This window comes from Acinonyx jubatus, chromosome B2, assembly GCF_027475565.1.
Source record: "Acinonyx jubatus isolate Ajub_Pintada_27869175 chromosome B2, VMU_Ajub_asm_v1.0, whole genome shotgun sequence".
Lineage (NCBI taxonomy): Eukaryota > Metazoa > Chordata > Mammalia > Carnivora > Felidae > Acinonyx > Acinonyx jubatus.
The window spans coordinates 721,860-741,817 of NC_069385.1; the positions used below are offsets into that span (position 1 = coordinate 721,860).

General features: G+C 45.8%; 1 protein-coding gene across 2 annotated transcripts; it reads left to right on the top strand.

The window, feature by feature from the left end:
* The first annotated feature begins 812 nt into the window (after positions 1-812).
* Positions 813-19,593, top strand: PHF10 (PHD finger protein 10). 2 transcript variants are annotated; one of them, XM_053221946.1, is made up of 12 exons: positions 813-971; positions 3,045-3,151; positions 5,480-5,610; positions 6,210-6,287; positions 8,162-8,295; positions 8,392-8,541; positions 9,180-9,289; positions 10,812-10,965; positions 13,186-13,341; positions 17,775-17,883; positions 18,148-18,336; positions 19,404-19,593. In XM_053221946.1, the coding sequence occupies exons 1-12, from the start codon at positions 885-887 to the stop codon at positions 19,487-19,489; spliced, it is 1,491 nt and encodes a 496-aa protein (XP_053077921.1). In that variant the 5' UTR covers positions 813-884; the 3' UTR covers positions 19,490-19,593. The 2 variants fall into 2 exon arrangements, with proteins under 2 accessions (XP_053077921.1, XP_026912136.2); XM_027056335.2 differs by having other exon boundaries at positions 814-971; positions 6,204-6,287.
* The last annotated feature ends 365 nt before the right edge of the window (positions 19,594-19,958 follow it).

Consider the following 19,958-nt stretch of genomic DNA (forward strand, 5'->3'; position numbering starts at 1 on the left):
GGGTGAGCCTTGGGGGAGCGGTGGCGAGGACCCCTGGGGGTTGGGGGCGGAGGGACCCTCGGGCGAGGAGGGGGGAGGGGCGGCGGGGACCCCTCCTCCAGGGGGAGGGGGCAAAGGATTCCCCCCGCCCCTCCCCCCCACCCCGGGAGAGGCGGGGCGGCGGCGGCGGGGACCCCCGGGCGGGGCGGCGCGGGCGCGGTGGGAGGAGAGGGGCTGACGTGTGGCGGGGCCGGGCCGGGCCGGGCCGGGGGCCGCGGGGAGGGGGCGGCAGCGAGCGCGCCAAGCGGCGGCGGGCCGGGGCGGGGCTGGGGGCTGAGAGGACGGCGGGAGGTGGGGCCGCGGAGCGCGCCGGGCTGCGGCGGGCCGGGCGGTGGGGTGGCGGCGGCGCGGCGGCGGCGGCCGGAGGATCGCGCGGGGCCGCGGCGAGCGGCGGGGCGGGAGCGGCGGAGGGCCGGGGGCCGAGGGGGGCCGCGGCGGGCGGCGGGCGGGGAGCCGGCGGCGGAAGGGCGCGGCGCGCGGGGCCCGGGAGCGCCGGCGCGGCGGGGACGGCCGAGGCCGGCGGCCGGGGCGCCGCGGCGGAGCGGGCCGGCGCGGCGAGCGGCCGGCGGGGCTGAGGCGCGCGGGCCGCCGGCGGCCTCCTTCCGCCCCCTCGGCCGCGGCGGCCCGGCGGCGCGCTGGCGGCGGCCATGGCGGTGGCGGCGGCGCTGGCGGGCCGCGGGGCGCGCGGCGGCAGGGGCCGGCCCCCGGGCGGCGGCGGGCGGGCGGAGGGGGCGGGGCCCGGGCGGCGGGCGGCCCGCGCGGCGGCAGCGGCGGCGGCGGCGGCGGCGGCGGCCGGGACGAGGCGGCGGCGGCGGCGGAGGCGGCGGCGCGGGGCGCTAGGGCTGATGGCGGCGGCGGCCGGCCCCGGGACGGCGCTGTCCCCGCGGCCGTGCGACAGCGACCCGGCCACCCCCGGAGTGCCGTCCCCGAAGGTGAGGAGCGGCGCCGGGCGGGGCGGGGCGGGGACGGGCCGGGGGCGGCGGGGGGGGGGAGCCGAGGCGGGCGGCGGGGCCGGGCCGCGCGTTTCCCGCCCGGACGAGCCTCAGGCCGTGGCGCACTCCCCCACCCCCCACCCCCGAGGCCGCCCGGCTGCCCGGTCGGTCCCCGAGGCGGCGGGGGGAGGCCTGGCCCGCGGGTGCCGGGTTCGGAGAGCGCCTCGCGGAAGCGGCCCCGGGGCTGCGGCCGGTCCGGCCTCGTGCGGGGACTCGGGCCCGGTGGAGCCCCCGGGCGCCCCCGCCAGCACCCCCTGGAGTCCGCTAAGTCGCAGGAACTGAGTGGCGGCCGGCGCGCGGCTCCGCCGGCGAACTTAGTTTTTACCGCCCTTGGGGACGCAGCCCCGCCGATGGCTTGTGCGGAACCGCCGGGGTCGGGGGTGGGGGGTGTCGGCTGCGGCCCGGGGGCGGTCGGGGGCGCCGGGGGTCCCCCCGGTCCTTCGTGCACCTGCGCGGGCGGGGGCCGCGGCGTCAGAGCACCGCCCGGGAAGCCGTGCCTTCAGCTCTGCGTTTTTAACTTTTCTGGACTGTTTCAACTTTTTAAGCAAGAGGAGTATACTTAAATCGACATACAAGTGCTCAAAATGCCCAGAAGCGAGTAAAACGGCCAAGGAAAACAAAACAACCAAAAACCAAAAAAACGGCAACAAAACCCCCCTTGAATCAATTTGCCTAGAGGGAGTTATGCCTGAAATGTTGACTCTGAACTGTCTTAATCGTGATGCTTACTGTTAAATGTTATTTTTTTTGGGTACATTTAATTTCTGCTCTCCATCTCTTACCTGGTTGTCTTTCTTAATAGGAATGTACCAGGGCTCTGTAATTGAATGGTGCTTATACGGAAACCCAAACGGACAATGTAGCGTATGTTTATCTGTTTGGGAAAGAATCTGAGTAAATTCCTAGTGGCTGGAGCCGTCTGAGGCTAAGGATCATCACGGTGATATGAACTAACTTTATAGGGCACTCAGTATCTGCTAGGCCTTGATCTAAGCGCTGCCCAGTGTTCAGCTCATTTAACCCTTCCCTTAGGCAAGCCCTGCAGGCTCAGTGATGGTCTCAGAACTGGAGCGCTGGCAGACAGCCCCTGGGCTGGTGAAGGGTAGTGCCCTGTGAGCGCCCCCGTCCAGCTGTGGCATGGCCAGCGACTTTTATAGTTGTCTTCTACTTTTTACAGTTGTCTTTTATATAGCAAGAGGACCATGGTATTGAACAGAATTTTGTCTTACAAATCTATGTTTCGTTGATTATTTTTTTTAAAAGGTATTTTTGTAAGCGTGACAATCATCAAGCTTTAGCTAATATGTGAGTAAGTCAGTTTCCTGACATTTGACGCATCACTCCTGAGTGGATGGTGCAACTTGGTCTTGATGTTACTGTCTCCTCACGGACAATGTCGCCTAAACATGTTGAAGCCTCCCGTTGGCTGGGGTGTGTACTGTGTGCTGCTGTATAGACGAATGACTCTTATTAGGGCACGTTTTTGCCAAATGTTTGCAATGTAAGAAAAAAATGAACAGGATCGGTAACTTGTCCTTAGCCCTCGTATGCCCTTTTCCCATGGGAATAGAAATATGTAAGAGAGCCCGTTAGCATAGGCCGATCAACCAGCCATATGTTGAGTTAAACACTAAATGATCCATACGTTTGTTTTTTTTTTCCCCTACCTGGGATAGGACGCTTTGCTTTAATTTAAGTGTTGTAGCAATTTTACGTGTTTGTTTAAACCACAGGGCGTTGTAAAAGGTCGGTTTAGATTTACAGGTTAATTGAGAATTTTCTTATTTTGATTATTGCAGATCACTTTTTAGTTGTTTTTTTTTTTTTTTTTTCCAGGTCTCGCCAAGCCAGAATCTTGGCCCCTTTTAATTGCAGTAGAAAGTTAACATTTGTGTAGTAGGTTGTCCTTAAAAAGCCTTTAAGTTGAGCCTTTTAGCAGGTCTGGGATGAGACGTAATCCTGTGTTCCTTATTTTTTATTGTTTCTTATGTTTTGAATGTTTTAAATGTATAGGATGATAATGAAGATAATTCAAACGATGGGACCCAGCCATCCAAGAGGAGGCGAATGGGCTCTGGAGATAGCTCTAGGAGCTGTGAGACTCCAAGTCAGGATCTCGGGTACTGTCGTTTCATTGCTCAGTAGCAGTCCTGTGGTGTTTCTCTCCCTGCACCCTCTCCCTCCTCCCTCCTTCCTCCTCCCTCCTCCCCGCCCCGGCCAGGGCAGACACTACCCATGCTTTTGCTACTCCGTGCAATTAAATGTTTTTATTGTGATAAAATACACACAAAATTCACCATCTTAACTATTTTGATGGCATTCACAAGGTCGTAGAGCTGTCACCACCAGCTTTGTCTAAAATGTTTTCACTGCTGCCAACGGAAACTTCGTAATCATCAAGGAATAAAAGTTGCTATTTTTCTCTTTCCCCAGCCCCTGGCAACCGTTGTTCGACTGCCTTAATGAATTTGCCTATGTTAGGGGCGCCTCGTATAATATTTAGGGAATCCTACAGTGTTTGTCCTGTTGTGTCTGGCTTGTTTCAGTTAGCATCGTTTCTTGAAAGTTCCTCCGTGTTGTGTGTGTGTTAGGACTTCCTTTCTCTCTAAGCCTGTGTCGTACTCCACTGTGTGGACCGTGCATTTCGTCGCACTTTCCTCTACTGACGAGGTAGGGTTGTTTTCCTCTTTTGGCTGTTGTGAATAACGCTGCTGTGAATGTGGGGGTATGAGTACCTGTCCAGAGTCCCTGTTTTAAAGTAATGTTTTTGTAATGTTTATTTATTTTTGAGAGCGAGAAAGGGTGTGAGCGTGAGTGGGGGCGGGGCAGAGAGAGAGAGGGAGACACAACCCAAAACAAGCTCTAGGCTCTGAGGTGTCAGCACAGAGCCCAACGCGGGGCTCGAACCCATGAACCGTGAGATCGTGACTTGAGCCCAAGTCGGACACTCAACCGACTGAGCCATCCAGGCGCTCACGGTCCCTGTGTTCAGTTCCTTTGGGTATATCCCGTGGAGAAAAATAGCTGGTTCATACTGTAATTCTGTTTTTAGCTTTTGAGGACCCCCCCCCAAACTGATTTCCGCAGCAGACTCCCCATTCTCTGTTCCTACTAGCAGTGCACACAGTTGCAGTTTGCTCACGTCCTTCCCGATTTGTTTTTCCCAGTTCTTGTGATTGTGGCCGTCCTAAGAGATACGAGCTGGCACCTCACTGTGGTTTTGGTTTGAATTTCCATAAGGACTAGTGATGTTGACCATCTTGTCATGTGCTTTTGTGTAAATCTTTTGGGGAGATGTCTACTTAAGTGTTTTCGCTCTTTTTAAGTTGGGTTGTTTGTTTTTTTGTTGTTGAGTTGCAGTGTTTTAGGCATTCTGGACGTTCATCCCTTGTGAGGTACGGGACTCGCAGATACTTTCTTCTATTCCATAGTTTGCCTTTTCACTCCATTGGTAGTGTCCTTTGATGCGCACAATTTTTAATTCTGCTGAAGTCCAAATGATTACTTTTCTTTTGTTGCTCATGACTTTGGTGTCAGATCTACGATCCATCGCCAGATCTGAGATCATGAAGAGCGACTCCTGTGTTTTCTTCTAAGAGTTTTCTAGTTTTGGTTCTTGTACTGAGGTCGTTGACCTATTTTTGAATGTGGTAGGAGGTAAGGGTCCAATTTCATGCTTTTGCATTTGGATGTCCAGTTTCCCAGCACTAGTTTTGAAGAAACCTCTTCTTTTTGTTTGTCACTTTTAATTGGGTTCATAAAACCGTCCCATTCTTGCCTCTATTGTCCGTTGATGAGATTTAGAGGTTGCGTTGGCCAGGTCCAGAAACCTGTAGTCAGCTCTTCAGGATTGGGGTCGATGGGCAATACACTGGCACCATCAGACTAGGTCTGTTCTCTTTCCGTTCTCTTCTGGATTTGTGGAGTCTTTGAGAACAAACGACTGGTCTGTAGTTCAGTTCATTGAGTAACGGGTTTTGGAGTGTTGCTTTCTTCGCTGTTTGTGACTCACTGAATAGCAGATGGGAAAAAGGTTGATGACTTGTACTTGGGTGGACGAAAGAGTGGGCATTGGGTGTGAAGCCTGAGACTGAGAATTCAGAATGGGTATCACCACCGTGTTGTGGCCGTGTAGATCTCTTACGCTACAGAATTCCTTTACTCCTCCCGGTTGTGAGTGGCGTACGAAGTGTCTGGTGTTCCGTGTTTAGTGGCGCACGTGGTTGCTTCCTTTCCCTCTGCCTGTTTTGTATTCTTGGGACACACGTGAGACCTGGGAGCTGGTTTGTATTGCAGAGTCAGAAGACGGAGTGAGCACTTAAATAATTAAACTAGTTGTACAAAGTTCTTAAAAATAAACATTCTCAAAAATAGATCCCCCCAAAATAGAAATGATTAAAATTTAATAAAAGCCACATTTAAGGCATAATGCGTATTTCTGTGCTTAGCTTTAGCTACTATCCAGCAGAAAATTTGATAGAGTACAAATGGCCACCTGATGAAACAGGAGAATACTATATGCTTCAAGAGCAAGTCAGTGAATATTTGGGTGTGACCTCCTTTAAGCGGAAATATCCAGGTATTAAGTCTTAGTTTATGTAACAGATTAAGTCTAACTTTTAACTAATTGGGATTCTTTCGGATAGGTTGTCAATTTCCGAATACTTGAGTATGGATCATTTGTAACGCACTTTATGTTCTGCTGGCTGCTTTTCATTTGCTGCTGTCACCCAACATCTCTCTCTACTCCTAGTTGACTCTCCTGCCTTATAAACTGACTTAAAAGCGAAATGAGGAAGGTGAATTTCCTGGGGAATGTTGTAGAAAAAGTCATTGTATAGCCATAAGCATCAGGGCTCTGGTCCTTGACCCTTGCTCCCTGACCTTCGCCACGGAGGCAGCTGCACGGGCTGGGTCTGCATTTGAGAAAGGCTGTCTGTGTCAACTAAGTTAGTCTTGCTCTGGGTTAACTTTTATTTCTTAAATTCGTAAGATTGCATGGTCTCTAATAATCTTCGGAAAAGATAACACGCAGTACTTTTAAATCTGTGAAGAGTTTAACTTTTGAAACTTTTTAAGAAGTTTTTTAAGTTTTTAAAGTTTTACGTATGCATAATGTCACAAATGTAAAAGACTTTTTAATAGTCTTCTGGTTTTTTTTTTTTTTTGGAGATTTAGAGCGACGAGATCTGTCTCACAAAGAGAAGCTCTACCTGAGAGAGCTGAATGTCATCACAGAAACTCAGTGCACTCTAGGTAACGCTCTGCATGCGAAGGTTGAGAGCGTGCGTTCACGACGTGGTACTGGATGGGCATCGATCCCCTTTCTTAAAGGATTTTACAAAATTAATAAAATAGATTGAAGTATTTAAGTGCTAGATTGTTTACTTTTAGTTTTTGTGAAAATAAAGGAAAATGACATTTTAAAGCAATATCATTTTCTATTAGCTTTCACGGAAGCGTCAGAGCATGTGTTACGTGGAAAGTTTTACAGTAGTTTTTAAAAGTGTTGGTCTTTATCTCTTAAAAGGCACATTTTGCTCAGTTTTTAGTTCTGTATCATCTCCATGCTTGCTTTGCAGTTTTTCTTACATAAACATAGTAGTGCAATGTGGGTACTTTTTAACACAAAACCGTGGGTGTTTGTCACAGGGATTGGTTTAATCTGATACTATGAGTCTTGAAAATTACGTGTATGGCTTGTGTGTGTGCTGATGCTTCTGTTGAAATTGTAATGGGCTTGTATAGTGTTTCTAGTGTATTGATTTGAAGACCAAGAATTGGGATACATTGAAAAACGTTTTTTTTCTTCTAATATCATTACTTAGTTAAGGATATTGGATTAGGAATAATCCTTGGGGCGCCTGGGTGGCTCAGTTGGTTAATAAGCGTCCATGACTTCGGCTCAGGTCATGATCTCATGGCTTGTGGGTTCGAGTCCTTTGTCAGGCTCTGTGCTGACAGCTCAGAGCCTGGAGCCCGCTTCAGATTCTGTGTCTGTCTGTCTGTCTGTCTGTCTGTCTGTCTGTCTCTTCTCTCTGCCTCTCCCCTGCTCACTCTCTCTCTCAAAAATAAACATTAAAAAAAAAAAATCCTTAATCTTGAATTGTCTATGGTTAGTGTGCATCATTATTTAGCGATTGTTTTTATTTTCTATTTTTTTATTAAAAAAAATTTTTTTTTAATGTTTTATTTATTTTTGAGACAGGGAGAGACAGAGCATGAACAGGGGAGGGTCAGAGAGAGGGAGACACAGAATCTGAAACAGGCTTCAGGCTCTGAGCTGTCAGCACAGAGCCCGACGCGGGGCTCAAACTCACAGACTGAGGTCATGACCTGAGCCGAAGTCGGCCGCTTAACCGACTGAGCCACCCAGGCGCCCCTTAGCAATTGTTTTTAATAAAGAGATACATGTTTTTAGTACTTTGATCTTAAAAAAATTTTTGGTTGAAAAATTGATATATTTTCCTTGGACTCTTTGAAAAAAAATTTTTTTTAATGTTTATTTTTGAGAGAGAGACAGAGCGTGAGCAGGGGAGGGGCAGAGAGAGAGGGAGGCACAGAATACGAAGCAGCTCCAGGCTCTGAGCTGTCGGCACACAACCCAACGTGGGGCTTGAACTCATGAACTGCAAGATCGTGACCTGACCGAAAGTCAGACGCTTCACTGACTGAGCCACCCAGGCGCCCCTCCTTTGCATCTTTGATGAGCTTTTATTTATTTTATTTTTTTCAATTTAAGTTTATTTATTTATTTTTGAGAGAAAGAGAGTAAGCAGAGGAGGGGGCAGACAGAGAGGGAGAGAGAGAGAATTCCAAGCAGGCTCCACACTGTCAGCACAGAGCCTGAGGTGGGGCTCGAACTCACAGACCTTGAGATCATGAACTGAAATCAAGAGTTGGACACTTAACTGACTGAGCCACCCAGGCGCCCCCATGAGCTTTTTAAAAATTGTTTGACTTTACATTATGAATATTGTTTTACTATTTTTGAATATATTACAGTATTTTCCTTGGACTATTGGAAAACCTTTAAATAGTAGTTTGAAGGAAAAGCAAATTTTGAAAAATGGTTTTGTTCACTTAACCTTCAAAGAGCTTTTCTACTATCCTTTTTTTGTCTACGATAGGTCTAACAGCATTGCGCAGTGATGAAGTGATTGATTTAATGATAAAAGAGTATCCAGCCAAACATGCTGAGTACTCTGTTATTTTACAAGAAAAAGAACGTCAGCGAATTACAGATCATTATAAAGAGTATTCTGTAAGTATTGAGTGACTGCCATCTTTTAGTGGGTTTAGGGAGAACGACATTTTGTAAGGTCATATGTGATTTCCGAATGTAATATTTTTATTTCAGCAAATGCAACAACAGAATACTCAGAAAGTTGAAGCCAGCAAAGTGCCCGAGTACATTAAGAAAGCTGCCAAAAAAGCAGCCGAATTTAACAGCAACTTGAACCGGGAGCGCATGGAAGAGAGAAGAGCGTATTTTGACTTGCAGACACACGTAGGATTGCTTACATTCATTAGTTCCTGAACCTCACTTATTGCTTGTTATGGTAGAGTGCTTAGTACCTCCTTTATTATTGTTATTTTTTGTACCGGCAGTTGTGTCCTTTTCTGCCCCAGAACTTAAGATAGAATTTTTAACGATGCGCCAGTGACACTCTGTTCGCACGCGCGCGTGTGTGTTGGTGGGAGGGACCTTTTGCTTTGTGGCTGACCTGCCGAACGAGACTAATAGGTATATATCATACTTGTTTGTCCCAAGGGTCGTCGTAAGGCATTTCTGCGTTTATCGACTTAACTCTCACAGTTGCCCTGTGAGGTTGAAACTAGTCATTTTCTCATTTCATGGACGAGGACGTTGAGCTGCAGGGGTTTTAGAAGTTGCCCGGGCCCCCTTGTTCTTTGGGGGTGAGAAACACACCGCCTTTCCCCAGACACGATGGCCATGGTGAAGAGCCAGATAAAACTCACCTGTGCGGCTAGTAACACCACCTGCCCTTGGCTTCTAGTTCTTAGTGTCTCCGATATTTTAGCTTTTGGGGGGAGGAGTGCAGTGGAGCACAAGAGGGATTTGTTTCCTAAAGCCTTGTTTCCTGGCGTGGAATCAGTTTTGTATTTCTCTTCATGTTACCCTAGGTTATCCAGGTGCCTCAAGGGAAGTACAAAGTGTTACCGACAGAGCGAACCAAGGTCAGTTCTTACCCAGTGGCCCTCATCCCGGGACAGTTCCAGGAATATTACAAAAGGTATTCGTTGGTTTTATCAGCATTTCTATTGGGTGTTGGTGAGGGACTTCAGAGTCCTGTGTACTTGCCTCCAGAAAGTTTCTGCTCTGTAAGTCCCGCCCTAACATGCTGTGTGAGGTCTGTCCCTGCTGTCTCCTGTGGCTCTGCGGTGAAGGACACCCTTCGACTGGAATTTGAACGTCTGCTCCTAAAGCCGCCACTGCCCGTCTCCTGCCCACCTCCTGTGTCTCCGTGGACAGGTGCCGGAGCGTCCACAGTGCACTTCGTGGCCCCGTGGCACCCGTGTCACTGAAAGCTTGCTGGGAATACAGACTCCCAGGCCTGCCGACTGTTGGCCCCGTTTTTACGGCCGCCCGCTGGACAGTACCGGCTCAGTCTGCAGAGCGTGTGGAGCGCGGAGCGCGGCCGCCCTGGCCTGGCCGCTGCTCCCACTCCGTGGAGCAAGAACGTCACTTCTCTCTTTCCCAGGCTGGGGGGCACTGAGAGCGAGGCTAACACAGGACCATCTTGTTTGAGAATCTCCGCTTTTACTTCAGCTTTAAACCTTATGCTGTTTAGGATAGAGACTGTTCTTTATAGGGTTTAAAACTGACGATAGGATCATACTATTTGAAAGTCCAATTTAAATCATAGGTTAGCGGATTTTAGTTTTTTTATTTTGGGGTCAGCAAATTATTATCTTTTGTTTACTTAAAAAATTTTTTTTAATGCTTATTTTTGAGAGACAGCATGAGTGGGGGAGGGGCAGAGAGAGAGAGGGAGACACAGAATCCCAAGCAGGCTCCAGGCTCTGAGCTGTTGGCACAGAGCCTGACGCGGGGCTCGAATCCACAAAGTACGAGGTCATGACCTGAGCTGAAGTCGGACGCTTAACCGACTGAGCCCCCGGACACCTCTGTGCCTGCTTCTTAACGCAGGTTTTCCAGTGCGGACAGGGTGCGAAGCGGCGGAGGGCGGGCCGCGGATGGGAGCGGCGACAATAAGTCAGCTGCTGCGGGTGCCACCCGACTCTGGGCGAGGGGTTGTGATGTCTAGTTTTGGACAGGATAGATGATGACACTTGTTAGAATACATGCTTCATAAGTTTTTAAGTAACTTGCTGCTCAAAATTTTGTTCCTTAAATCCAAGTGTTTTGTCTGCCTGTGGCGGACCCACAGATCGCGAGGACTTAGGGAGCTGGGAAGGAGGGGGCGTCAGGCGGCCTGGGGTTTGTGCGGGGTTCCGCCTTCCTCTGCTGATATTTTTATTTTCCTCCTTTTTGGGGTTGAGGATAAAGGACGGAGACATTCTCTTTTGACAGAAAGAATCAAAGGAATATTTTATGCTCTTAGCCTGATGAAAAAATGTTTGGGCTTTTTATGTATTACTCTCCAAAATGAAAACTCATTTATTACATGTGTAATCATTTTCCAAAAGTATTTGTGGTTAACTGAGAAAATTAGGGCCATCTTTGTGGCTCGCAGATTCGTTCGTTCACGTTCCTAATAAAAGGGAACTGAAACCCGTCCCTCTGAACCTCAGGTACTCAGCAGACGAGCTGCGGTATCTGCCGTTAAACACGGCCCTCTACGAGCCCCCGCTGGACCCTGAGCTGCCGGCCCTGGATAGCGACGGTGACTCGGACGACGCCGAGGACGGTCGAGGCGACGAGAAGCGGAAACATAAAGGCACTTCGGTAGGAACATCTCTCTGTACGAGGAGGCGTCTCCTTTAAGTGCGTGCTGACTGCTCTCCCGGAGCACGTCACCCTCTGTTTCAAGGTCGGCGGCCTGTAATTCCCCGAAAGCTGCCATTAGGAAAACGACTCTGTGCTAGACACAGACTGTGTGCCTTTGTAAGTGTTGTTAAAGTCGCCCCTTTGTAGTTCTCACAGGCAGGTCAGGGAAGGGTACAGACCTTACTGTGCAATTCTGTATTCGGCTGTCTTGGTTTGGGGAGCACGTTCGCTTGTGTGCCTGTTGCGTAATTAATCATCGTAGGCTTCCTACGGGAAGTGTTCAGAGCACCGATCCGTTACCGGGCAAGGTGGCGGTGTCCGTGGGAGCGAAGGAGAGCAGACGCTGTGACGGCAGAGGATTCTGGTTTGACTCGGCCCGTGTGTCAGGCGGCTCGCCGCTCTCAGCCTTCACGGGGTCCCACCTGAGTCCGGGAGCGGGCCACCTTCTGGGGGCGGGCGTGTTTGTCACCAGCAACTTCTGAAACATTTAATGATGCGTGTCGCATAAGATCAGATGCCGTTCGAGTATTAAAGTGACGATACCGCTTCTGTCCTGTCATTTTGGGAAAAGGGGCGCTGTGGTGTGGCCAGGACATGTTGGAGGTGACTTTCCTTCATTCTGCTTGTAGGAGTATAAATGAGTCCAACATTTCAGGAGAGCATTTCATGGTATCTACCAAGATTTTTAATTTCCTCAGAATTTGACCTAGCAAATACACTAACAGTTTATCTGAAGGATAAAATTTAAGTAGGAAAAAATGTCCATTGGAGTGTTAACGGTAGTTTTATAATGAAAATTAAGAATAAACCTCATGTCGGGGTGCCTGGGTGGCTGAGTCGGTTAAGCGTCCAACTTCAGCCCAGGTCACAATCTCACGGTCCGTGAGTTCGAGCCCTGCGTCGGGCTCTGGGCTGATGGCTCAGAGCCTGGAGCCTGCTTCCGATTCTGTGTCTCCCTCTCTCTCTGACCCTCCCCCATTCATGCTCTGTCTCTGTCTCAAAAGTAAAATAAACGTTTAAAAAAAAAAAATTAAAAAAAAAAAAGAATAAACCTCATGTCAACAGTGGGTGATATATTTACACGATAGTAATGAAGTTCAGAGAAGATTTAGTGATGTAATAAAATGCACACAATACTTAATTGAAAAACGTGTATACACAGTGTAATCCAGTTTTGTGTTTTATTTATTTTTATTTTTTTAAATGTTTATTTTAGAGAGAGTGCTTGTGTGTGCATGCACAGGCGGGGGAGGGGCAGACGGAGGGGGACAGAGGATCCAAAGCAGTCTCTGCGCCGACAGCAGAGCCCCATATGGGCTTAAACTTGCAACCCTTGAGATCGTGACCTGAGCTGAAGTCAGTCGCTTAACCGACTGAGCCCCCCAGGCGCCCCTCAAGTTTTGTGTTTTTTGTGTTTTTTTTTAAATGAGGGGATATGTGTAGGTGGGGTGTGTGTGTGAGTGTGTGAATCTGGTATCTGTGTGTGTGCAGACACACCTAGAAAAATTAAAAGGAGATGCAGTCATGTTCCCAGGAGTTGTCTCAGAATGCTTACCGGAGTGGTTATGGATAACCCAATTTTTTCATTTATAATTTTCATAATTTATATGAAAGTAACATTTTTATTTTAACTAGAAAATTTTAAGTCAACAAATGAAGCATTAGATGGTCATATACCAAGCTTTTAAACTTTGAACACCTAAAACGTATCCGATGCTGTCGTGAAGGCTCAGTGATCGCTGCACTGGCCTACGAGCGCGTACTTGAAGAACTTCTTTAGTGACGTTTATTACTCGGTAAAAATATCCTCGCTTATTTAAGACAGTTTATTCCTTAAATAGTTTTTTCTACGAAACAAGTAGGCTCCCTTGTGATATGGCAAAATGGTGTAGCGCCGGCTGGCGTAGATCACTCTGCTGGTGTTGATTAAGGCGGGACACAAAGTTGGTTAAGGTACAGTCAGCTTTCTGCTGTCATGTGTAAGACAGATAAGTGATTTTTAACATGACCTGTTTAGTCTCTACTGGGAAAAGTTTTCTTATAATTATCTTTTTATTTTTAAATTGACGGAACTTTGAAACCTTTTTTTTCTTTTTGAATGTTTGCTGTAGTTTTCAGAATTCGCACTCAAATCTGTGTGAATTCCAAGGAATCTTTGTCTTTGCCTTTGACCTCCAGGACAGTTCCTCCGGCAACGTTTCTGAAGGAGAAGGCCTTCCCGACGGCCAGGAGGAGCCTCTCCCGGGAAGACAGAGATCCAAGGACAAAGCTGCTACTCCAAGAAAAGATGCTTCCAAACGTTCTGTACTGTCCAAGTCAGTCCCTGGGTACAAGGTAGAAGAAAAAAGCCCCTGACTCCGCTTCCTTCCTGAGCAGCCTCTCTCCCCGAGATAGTTTAACTCTGACTCCGAGCGGTGGAGGCCTGCCTGCTGCGTCCACTGCTGTCCTGTGCTGTGTGCCCTCTGTCAGCTTCCTCCTGTTGTGCTTTATTTTCCTGGTGGCTTTTCTGTCACTTCTGCCTATGGTTTAGCTTCTGTTTTCTGTATATGTACAATTTATAAGAAAATCTTTTTTTGTCTTTTAAACAATAACCAGGCAAGTATGGATTTTAAAAAAATTACTTCCTAGCAGAACTTTGTACTTTGTTTCTTTGGGGTAAAGATCATAATTATCTGGCATTTGAAATATCCTAGTATTTCGTATAGCTGAGCATGCTAAGCTGTAAAGTCTGGGTGGATAGACTCTTAGAATAAGCTGCCTCTCCTGGAGAAAGATCTGGGTTTAATTTAAGATTACTTGATCCATTTGCCAAATTCAACGAACTCTGTGATAGAAAACAGGAAAACCTGTTATTTACATTGTGGTGATTTTTAGCCTGACCTTGGCAAATAGTCTCTATGCTTCTATGACAAGGATTGAAATGTTATTTAGTGACGTGATCTGGCTTCTGTCTGTATATACTTGTTAACTTCCGGTCTGGCTGTTCTCAGAGGAAGGTATTATGCTATCAGCAATATTATTTTTGTGGTTCCTCCTGCTGTCTGTCCCTTCCCCTCCAGAGGCTTAGGTGAGAGGTGAGTGGCCTTATCCCTAGATGGGGGGTTAGGAATGTCCTAAAAAGACTGGAATTAGCCGCACAGTTTTATGTTCTGGGTGGTAATAGTAAAAGTGACCATTCATAGGGTCTGGAATGTGTCAGAATATGCTTTCCATTGTGGTTACGAAAGTGTTTTGAAGGAACGTTTTCCAGTAAGGTGATTGGGTAGTTTTACCGAGTGGGATTGTTAAACAATTGTCGTGTGTCAGATTGGGGTCGCGGTGGATGATCTGGAAGAACAGGGGCGAGCGAGCTGCCAGCCGGCTTCCCTTCCTCAGCCAGAACCTTCTCATGGTTCACTTCCCTTTCTTTTCCTGAAGTGAAAAAAGCAAGTTAACAAATGTGTGTATTCAATCCACATTTAATTAGAAAATGCCTTTATGTGATGATCAATTTTGAAACACACACGTTTTTCCGGCCGATGGCGAGCAAATCCCAAGCTTCATTCGCATCAGGTGGCTTGGGGGGGCTGCGGCCGTGTGGTTTTTATACTTGTTTTTACGTATACGGCTTACCTAATTTTTTAAACTAAAGACGTAAATTAATGCTTAATAATCAAAAGCAAATGAACTCCAAAGATTAAATCTTGGAAAGTTAGCCTGGTGTGTGCGTGCTGGTCTGCAAATGGGAGCGGCCGCACAGAGCACCCTGTCTGCGTTTCGGAGCCCTTTCAGAGTGAGCCTGAATTCATCATGGGTTCAGAGTGCAGAGTGTCGAAGCAGATGTTTAATAGGGGCTGAAAATGAAGAATTATTCCACAGTATCATTGATTTAATATGCAAGAAATCATATAGATTAACTTACATTGATATGACTCAAGGGAGTGTAATCGGCAAAATACACATTTTATGACTTCTGTGAACATTTTTAGTAGTTTAAAGTGTTTCAGGTATTTCAGAGTTTAGAACAACCAGTATCTAGACTTCATACATTAATATGAACATGTTTATTAAAAGTAACCTCTCTATGAAAAATATATTAATAAGCCAAGATGTGCCTAAACATTAGGGTACTTCAAGCTGAAGCTCATATATGCGAATGTGCTGGAGTTAAGGAAAATGATGGCGTAGCTGATGTCTTGCTTAATAAGATTCACTAGTGCTTGCCCTTAATTTGTAGGACAGTATTATTTGGGTTACATTAACCTGAAATTAAAGCATATTGTTAGGAGTCAGGCCTGGGTTGCGAGTATATAATTAAAATCTATACTATGCTTCTGCTGCCGTGAAAGTCTCGCTTATCTTTGGTTATTTTTCAAGCAGGAAAGTAAGGGTATCGTGAGCCTTGTATTTGAGATGGTGAGAGCTGTTCGGATGAGTATTTTAATTTTCTTATCAGCAGTGACACTTTGATGTTGCGGTTTCTAGAACTGTCTCTGTCAGACACGGGGTTCTGTTCCACCCGTCTTCGCAGGAGTTCTGCACACTGTTCCCTTCCTACTCCATCACAGCAGTCTCCTTCAGACACTGGCTTCCCAGCTGGTGGAACTGGGTGTGAGCAGTGTGGCTGGCTTCTCAGAGAGCTGAGTGCTTGAGCGAACAGAGAATTGCCATAGAAAATGCTGCCGGGCTGGCTAGCTCGCTCGCGCTCTCTCTCTCTCTCTCTCTCTCTCTGTCTCTGTTTCTCTGTCTGTCTCCTCCCCTGTCACTCCCTCTTTTCATCAAGATGAAGACTATTGGGTAAGAAAAATTCTAAGTGACTTAACGAAATACTATGATTTCAAGCTTAGAAGTAAACCTAGAATTTTCTTGGTGTCCCTTTTTATCATAGGTGTTTAATGTATGTTTTAATGGCTGTAGAACTTGAATTGCTCTAGAATGTGAATGACTAGCCTTGTGTTTTCCTCATTTTTGACTTTTGTAAGGGACCTCCCATGAGGAGTTCTCCTTTTAGAGTTTGATACTGTGTAGTTACTTCCCTGACTTCAGTGAAAGATAATCCAGTACGTGGTATGCCAGTGTCTAACTTCAACTACACGTATTAAAGAAGTAGATCTTTCACATTCAGTGCAGGCGGCATGACCAAAGGAGGTGGTTATTTGGCTGTGCTGAGAGGTAGCTTTCTGCTGTATATTACGGCAGTTCCAGATTTGGTCGTCACTGAATCGGAACTTGGGTCCTAGAAGTGCACTTGTAGCTATTTTTTATTTACTGTAGGAAACACAGTGAGAACCTTATTCTTAGAATGTAGCAGCAACAACGGAAGGGGACTGCTTTGTAAGACGCGCACGGTTGAGCACGTGACACTGCCCTTGTGTTGGGGAGCAGGGTATAGAGATACACATACAGGAGATGTAGAATAGTTAACGGTAAAGTTTTATATGTATGTTTTAACTCCCATGATATTTATTATTTTGTAGAGACGTTTGTGATTGTTTAGAGTTATTGTTTTTATTATATTTATGTATAAGGTTGACTTTTTTTTAAATAAATAAGCCAAAAATTATTTTTGAACGCCTCTGTCATCTTTTGCAAAAGAAAGACAATTAAAAAAAAATAAACTTAAAGAATTAAGAACAAATTGTTTAGGCCTTGCAGGTTTTGAAGGTGGCAGTGAGACATTTCAAAGCTGGAATACTATATACAAAGTTAGAGTTTCCTTTAGGCTCCTCTTTGGTTTAATAACTTAGGAGAGGGAAATAGAAGATGCATTTGGCTGGGTTGGGATAAAGCAGAAATACGGCAATTTGGTAACTTCCCCCCACTTCCTGTAGACACATGGTCCTAGCCCATCCATCTTGGCCTACGCTCGCTCTCCTTTTTCTGCCACAGTTACTTACATACTCATGTAGCATGAGTGAACATCATTTTATTACGGTCAAAACTGGGATGTTTGAATGTTCTCCCTCCCCCGGTAATCGTAGGTGCTGTGAATCTTTTCTTCTTTGTCCTTTTCCATGTGTCGCTAAGTGTGTTTTAAAACCCAAATATACCTTCGTTGGATGGAGCAAATTTTTAATCTGAAAAAAAGAATGGTACTCAAAATATGAGGGTGTCTGTAATTTTTTATTATTTTTTTTGCTTGCTTGAAAACTTTTCTCTTTTGTTTTGTATCTCATACGAATGCTTTCCCCTAAGTATAAACTCTTTTATTATTAGATATGCAAAGGGAATAATCACAGCTGTTTCCCTGAAACATTTGTGCACGTGACAATGTATGGATGAGACATCTTCCAATTAAAAATATTAAAACATTGATTTTATAACTTAGGTTTTATAGATCTATTTTTACAATTTGGGAAATAATCAGTTTTTAAACAAAATCAGTATATAAGCTGCTTAAGACTGAGTCTTCTGTTTTATAAGAAGCCTTACTTACGTGTAAAGGTCATTTGGTACCTGAATTTCTTCTTCCAATTAATAGTGCAGTTTGACATTGCACTTAGTTTTTTCCCCTTCCAGCTCATTTTGCAGATCTTACTGTGCATGTAGGGAATGTAGAATGCTACACTTAATCCGGACGTAGATCATGCTGTTGACAAAATTTTAAAACGAAACCTAAGGCTTTAGTCAGTAGGCCGTTGTATTTTGAAAGCTGACTCTCTCAAGTTAGGTCTTTCTAAAAGATTGTTAACAAGTTACTAAAAGTAAAGATAAGGCAGTGACAATTCCTTATGAACCCATAGTGAGTACTTCTGGCATGAATTTATAGCCCTCTTCTACCCTTCCAGCCAAAGGTCATTCCAAATGCTCTATGTGGAATTTGTCTGAAGGGTAAGGAGTCCAACAAGAAAGGGAAGGCTGAATCACTTATACACTGCTCCCAGTGTGATAATAGTGGTAAGTATTGACATGTCTTCTTAACATTTTAACCATCCTATTTGTTGCTTCAGAAACCAGGATTTTTAGTTGTCAGACCTGAATCAAATCTCCAAGTATAGAGGGTAACTTGTAACGCATAGAAAAGAAGCCCATGGGTTTTCATCTCTTTGGTGATTGGACACTGTAGCCATTCTTGAGAAATCCCGATGCAAACTAGCATTTTATTGTGCCATGTTAAGTTCCAAGCTCTTTTGTGAAATACTAATACTGGTTTTGGTTTAGGCCACCCTTCTTGCCTGGATATGACCATGGAGCTTGTTTCTATGATTAAGACCTACCCTTGGCAGTGTATGGAGTGTAAAACTTGCATTGTATGTGGACAACCCCACCATGAAGAAGAAATGATGTTCTGTGATGTGTGTGACAGAGGTTATCATACTTTTTGTGTGGGCCTTGGTGCTATTCCATCAGGTAAAGATTACAAAAAGGAGTGAAGGGACTGTCCCGTCATTTTTTTAAAGGCTGCATAAACACCGTAAAGATCCTTCTATTGCCAAGAAGTTACCAGAGCCGTGATTCTCCACATAGTGTCCATGTGCCTTTCATCCCTAGGTAGCCCGGCTAAAGGACAAATGGGTGTCAGGGGGCCTCGTCCAAGTTTTGGAATAGGGCTCAATGTATAGAATGAACTCAAGTCTTTCTAGTGAGAGCTAAAGCAAGAGCATCCGTTTGTTTCAAAACCTTGATTTTATTTTTATGTCCTCTATTCAGAAACTTAACAAAAATGACTGCTATGCCTTTATAAATAGTAAACCAGATTTCTAGAAAATGAGGCAGCATGACAATTCCAGATAACTTTGGAACAAAGCTGAAGAATAAATCACAGTAATTGGACTAAAATGTTACATACGATTGTGTAAATTTGAACTGACTTGCATAGTTAACACTGTACAATACTTTATGAAACACACGCCTAGAACGGTTTCCTGGGAGTCGTTAAGAAGCAGGTGACTTAAAGTTCGGTAGTAAATCAGATGGAGGAAGTGCCTAGGTGGGGTTCACCGCTGTGCGGTCAGATGCTTGAGACGTTTAAAGTGCTGTGTCTGGTGCACCAGGACTTGAGAGGACGTTTGCACATGCAGCTGCCACTGAGCAGCAGAGAAAAAGGCTGAAGATAAGCCCAAGTCAGTAACGGGGTTTATACAGGATATGTACTTTTGAACTTCTAAAGGATGACAGTGTTTGGGTTTCAGAAAGGATTGTGGTAGTTTTTTAAAGGTCCAGATCATTGTATGGTATTGATCTCCGCCCCTGCCCCGCCCCAACTTGCACTGGATTTTACGTGGCATTGATTACACTGGTTGTCCTCAGGGAAGTTTCCGTTTTTCTCCTTAAATTAAGTAACTTACAGGTGCCTCTCACGTCACACATCCACAAAAAAATATCACTAGTGGTAGCTAAGGAAGGAGAGCCAAATAGGTTTACAATTCAGTCCTAAAAAATTAAATTTCATACTAAACTAACAATTTTTCTCCTAGGTCGCTGGATTTGTGACTGTTGTCAGCGAGCCCCCCCAACACCCAGGAAAGTGGGCAGAAGGGGGAAAAACAGCAAAGAGGGATAAAATAGTTTTTGACCCCAACATTGTAATACGGATTTAAATGAACTACTTGGTGCCAATTTATTTACATTCTTGATTTTATGCCAATAAAAGATTTCTGAAATTCATGATGTGCTTAAAATGTTAAGTTGATTTATTTGTTATAAGCTACTATTCCTCTTAAAACCAATTTCAGGTAGAGAAATAGTTCATTTTTCTTTCTTTCTTTCTTTTTTTTTTTAAGTCTCTTAGGGCTTTGGCTCTCTCCAGAAATTCAGTGGAAATATATGCAACTTAATTGAAGTACTTAACTTTATTTCTCTTTGGCCTGAAACTTTATTTGCATGAAGTTTTCCTAATCTGTATTGTTTCTGGCCAGTCATGGGTAGCATAACAAAATTACTTAATAATGGACGAATTTTAATTGCTAAGATAGCTGCAGGTGATCAATGCAAATGACCTTAACCGGCAGGGGGCAGGGGGGCAGGGGCAC

Bases quoted from the DNA above. Each gene is read 5' to 3' on its own strand.
- PHF10 (XM_027056335.2), top strand. From the start codon at position 885: ATGGCGGCGGCGGCCGGCCCCGGGACGGCGCTGTCCCCGCGGCCGTGC. The intron at 5,611-6,203 runs GTATTAAGTCTT...TTTTTTTTGGAG, and splicing joins CTTTAAGCGGAAATATCCAG to ATTTAGAGCGACGAGATCTG. The intron at 13,342-17,774 runs GTAGAAGAAAAA...CTACCCTTCCAG, and splicing joins AGTCAGTCCCTGGGTACAAG to CCAAAGGTCATTCCAAATGC.